Source organism: Propithecus coquereli, unplaced genomic scaffold (assembly GCF_000956105.1).
Source record: "Propithecus coquereli isolate 6110/MARCELLA unplaced genomic scaffold, Pcoq_1.0 Scaffold501, whole genome shotgun sequence".
Lineage (NCBI taxonomy): Eukaryota > Metazoa > Chordata > Mammalia > Primates > Indriidae > Propithecus > Propithecus coquereli.
In genome coordinates, this window is record NW_012150853.1 from 219,164 (window position 1) to 223,913 (window position 4,750).

At 45.5% G+C, this 4,750-nt stretch overlaps 1 protein-coding gene across 1 annotated transcript in view; it reads right to left on the reverse strand.

The window, feature by feature from the left end:
* The window catches only part of LOC105819989 (nuclear protein localization protein 4 homolog), an 18,038-nt gene extending 13,545 nt beyond the window's left edge, over positions 1–4,493 (reverse strand). The window contains exons 1-3 of the mRNA XM_012656354.1: positions 4,449–4,493; positions 4,245–4,382; positions 1,051–1,131 (exon numbers count right to left, since the gene is read on the reverse strand). Of these exons, the coding sequence (XP_012511808.1) occupies positions 1,051–1,131; positions 4,245–4,382; positions 4,449–4,493 (264 nt within the window). The remainder of the gene's footprint in view (positions 1–1,050; positions 1,132–4,244; positions 4,383–4,448) is intronic.
* Positions 4,494–4,750: the final 257 nt, after the last annotated feature.

Below are 4,750 nucleotides of genomic sequence, written 5' to 3' on the forward strand. Positions count from 1 at the left end.
AAAAAAAATAAAAGAAAAACATTAGCTGGGAACGAGCCTGTAGTCCTAGCTACTCAAGAAGCTGAGGCTCAAAGATGGCTTGAGCCCAGTTGTTCGAGGTTACCATAAGGTATGACTACACCATTCCTCTCCAGCCTGGGCAACAGAAGGACACTGTGTCTCAAAAAAAAAAAAAAAAAAAAAAAAACAAAATTTCCCAGTAAGTGTTGTGGCTTCATTAACTGAAAATAAAAAGATTAGACTATATGACAGAGAAGATTCCCTCTTGCTCTCATATACATTAGACATTATATAATATGTATAATCTGTTTTTGCTTATGAAAATAGAAAATCAATTTATCATTACAAAGTTAACACGTGTAACCAATTCGAATAACAGAAATATATAAAATAAAGGCTGGCAAACTTTTCCTATTAACAGGCCAGATAGTAAATATTTTCTGTTTTTCAGGCCACATAGTCTCTGTCACAACTATTCAACCCTGCCACTGCAGCTCAAAAGCAGCCAGAGGCAGTATGTGTGGCTGTGTAAACCAGTGAGTGGCTGTGTTCCAATAAAACTTTATTTACAAAAATAAGAGGCTGGCCCTAACTCTGACATGAAACATAAAGCAAAGGCCACTCTCCATACTACAGGCCACTCATCCTGGGGTTGCCCATTTTGCGTCTTGGTTGCAAGACGTGATGCGTCTTTCACATCACTTTCTGTTCTCATACAGATGTGTTTATGTGGCTTTTAATTTTTTTAAAAAGAGAGTGGCATCATTCTATATATGTTTTTAACATATTGATGGAAAACTGAAATTTTCTCCAAATTTTCACTGTCATATATATTACTCCTGTGAAATACTGTGACACTTTGGGCTCTTGGTCCTGTAATTTTGAGCTGTGATCAGCTGTAACAAAGATCCAGCCCACTCATGATAGAGAAAAGGAATGTAAGAGACAACTTGGGAGTGAGAGAAACAGGAAATAGGAAAAGGGGAAAGGTACAGACGGGAGCAACACTGGAGGATAAAGATGCTGGAAGGTGAATCCCAAGCCACAGACCTTTTTCAAAAATGTGGCAGCCGTTTCTCTCTTTGTTGCTGTGATCCGCTTCACCCCATCCGGGGACTGGACACGGATGATCTGTTGCAAATGAAACAGGATGGTTACTGCGCAGCCTGGTGAAGTCCTGCTTTACTATTAAGACTTACACCTGCAGCCTTCCAGCATCTGGGTCACTGAAACTTAAGCCAAACCTCACCCTTCACCTTTTAATAGCTGACTGAATCTTTCTAGAAGAGGAAGCAGCAGGGTGAGAGTCATCAACATATTGGAAGGGGGAGTCATGTTTTAAGAGGACGGCCCTGATTCTCAATTCTTAGTTTCACTCAGAAAACTACTTCAATTTGTAACCATTATTTATAAAGAGTATATGTGAAACACTTTTTGTCTCTTCAAAACTTATAAAAACAGGAAAAAACTCACCATGAATTATGAATAACTACGTTCTTCAAGAAAATCTTTGTTTCCAGGTGTATAGATAGACATTAGACTGACTTAAAAGAATCATAGAAAATCTTCTAAATGAATCATAGTCAATCTTCTCGCTACCTACTTTTAATAAAAAGATTAAAATTAAAGAAATAAAGGTCTTTAACACCATGGTAAAGCTTATTAGAGTTTTAAAAAAACATTTTCATGGCAAGCCTGAAAAGGCCGGCAGGCCCGAAGACTACCGGGACACGAGCATCATCTCCTACGAGGACTTGATTCTCATGCTGATGAAAGCCCTTCTGCAGGTGCGTTACGACACCTGGCCAACCGTGCAAGTCCCACTTTAGTCAGGGAGCATGAAGTGGCATGCCCTGCTGCAAACAGGACAGATCTGCTCCAACCACCTGAGGGATGGGAGGGAAGAGACAGGAATACGCAGAAAGTGCTCACTTGCAGCTTCTCCTCTCAGCAATTACTGATGGTTCATTGTATTTTAAAAACACCATGGAGATGAAAAACGCCCAAGCCATTGTTTAGAAAAAGGTATTCACTGATACAGACAAAACAGCCAGAACGGCTTATAGTCTACTAACTCAGTCCACTTTTTATCAAACTAATTAAAAATAACCTAGATCTTCCTAAAATAACATGACCCTGTCCCTCATTTTCCAATAGCTTTCACTTGTCTGAAAAGGCTTCACCTCATATATTCTCAACTTTTAAGATTTTGTTTTGAATAATCTCTATGAATATCCCAATTGTTAAGAGCATAAAATAGTTTGTATACTTTTGCTTCTTCACATCTGTTTAATTTTCTCACTCTTTTCACTCATCTGTGTAAGTGCAAATAAAAACGAATTACTTTTACTTATGATGCCTAGCACACTTCATTCTGGATTCAATACCTAAGAAAAACATTTTCCCGATACACAGCATTAGGTAAATACTTCTATTTATTTGTTTCTGAAATCTGTCGCCAACACTGAGGCATGTTAAAAAGTGAAGAACTCTGTTTCTCTGTAGGTGACTCTGTGAATGTTCCTTCCATTAATGACTTAGGAACACGAGCATGTCACCTCCACTCCTCGTGCAGTTAATGGTCAGGCTGCAAAGTTCTACCTGGACCTCTACAACAGGGCATGGGAGCCCAGGCTTCCAAAGCCAAACAAGAGACGAGACAAACATAACTTACGCTGGAGACAGTTCTGGCTTGGCCTCTGATAAAGACTATGAAACAAAATACACAGGAAGAGACAGACCTGACAACATGAACATGTGGCCTCTCAGTAACTTAGCTTTCCACCTTCATAAAAACATAAGCCCAGAACACTTCTTGGGAGAATCGAAGAATTGGTGGTATACAAATCCGATATACCCACAAAAATCTTTTTAAAAGACTCATTCTAAACTCAAAATGACTTTTGAAATCAATTTCAAAAGAAGGGTGTTTCAATTCCTCACGATCTGAGAAATTCGACAAGAGACCCAATGCTGTCAATCAGAGCCTAGCCTTAGAAAAAACGGTATTGCCTGAAATAACTCACTCGAACGTGGTCACTTTAACTCAGTTAAAATTGTTACAGTACTGACTGATGAATGAGTGGGCAAAAAAAAAAAAAAAAAGATTACAGTAAACAGAAAGTTTGAAAACAGGTTTGAGTGCTAATTCCTAACCTATTTCTAGGCAAAGTCCCCAACGATTAGTAACTTTCATTTTTAAAAGAGGTCAACGTGTCTCAAGTTTCTCTTATTCTTTCTGCTCATTTTCCAGGCTGAGAAGCGTGTAGCTGGCAGGAGAGCCCTGAATGGAGAGTCGAGCAGGGAGCCGCAGCCCTTAGAGAAAAGCCTCCAACTCAAGGGCTAGGTTTTCCCAGATCTACTCTGGACACCGGTGAACCCGCAGAGGTTGTTACGGTGCTAAACACCAACAGTTCTTGTCGCCCAGCACTGCTCTGCTTCCCTCTGAAATCCCAAACACCCCTGGTGTCAACCAAAATCCTTCCGTCTAACTGGTCTGTTGATTTTTCCCCTACCGCACATTTACTGCTCAGGAGAAACTTTTCACGAGCTAACGAACGCCTGGTTTTCTCTGATTTTTCACTGACATTTTTTACTTTAACGGGGAAGGGGAGTGTGGCAATTCCTCACTTTGGGTAAAAAGCGAAATCAACCTTTTTTATGATATTCCTTTTAAACAGGTAACTTGTCGAGTTTTCCCTGCAGCCGTCAAGTTACTGTCGTTCGCATTTTCACAGCTTCCCCTCGTGGGGCGGGAGTTCTGTAACGGCTCCCCTCCGCAGAAACTGCCCCCCTTTCAAGATTCATGACAAGGCACTTACTGGGACCGGGGACAGGGGGCAAGAGAGAATCGAAAGGAAATCAGGGAGGGTCGGGACCCCGGCTCTGCGAGACCGGGAGGTCCCTCAAAGAAGCCCAGGACGTCTTCTGGAGACCGAGAGAGGGGAGGGGAAGGCGGGCGGCTTCTCTGGCACAGTCCATACCCCCTGCAGAAAAGCTCGGCCTTTCCCTGCCCAGGGCGGGGAACCGGGGTCTCAAGTCGTCCGGTTAGGAGCAAGGGCGGAAAGCAGCCGAGGGGGTGAAAGTCAGGGAGGGGAGCCCGGCCGCTGCGGAGAAAGGCAGGGCGAGAGAGGGGAAGGGGCCGGGTCGCGGGGCCGGCCTGATCGCCTCCCCCCACAGGCCGCGGCCGGCAAATCTGCTGCCTCATCCCGGCGTCCCCGCTCCCGCCCGGCCGCCGCACTCACGATGCTCTCGGCCATGGCGGCCGCTCCTGCCTCCGGGATCGAGCCCCGGGCCGCCGCCGCCTGCCGCCCCGTGGGCCTCGCAGCCCCGGCCCCGGCCTCAGCCCCGGCCTCCCCCCGCCGCCGCCACCGCCGCTCCAGCTTCGCCCGCCCGGCTCAGGCAGCCGCCGACGTCCGTGTGCCCGGCTCAAGACGCTCCCCCCAGACTCGCAGCCGGAAAACCAGGTTCCGGCGCCGCGACGGGCCGCGCATGCGCAGGGGGACGCCGCCGAGCCGCCCCTCAGCGCGGCCACGCCCGATTCCGCGCGGTCCCTCGCGGCGCTGCAGGGGCGCGTAGTAAAGTAGTTTCGGGAAAGTGAGATCCTATCTTTTTAAAGTCTTTTTCAATTTAACATAAGAAAAACAAATGAATTTAAACTGCATTTTAGATAAATGTTTCCTCACCACAAAGATATCCCCAAATACTCCACCAGAGCCAGCTTCAAGCCTTGTGCTTGGTTTAAGCCCTG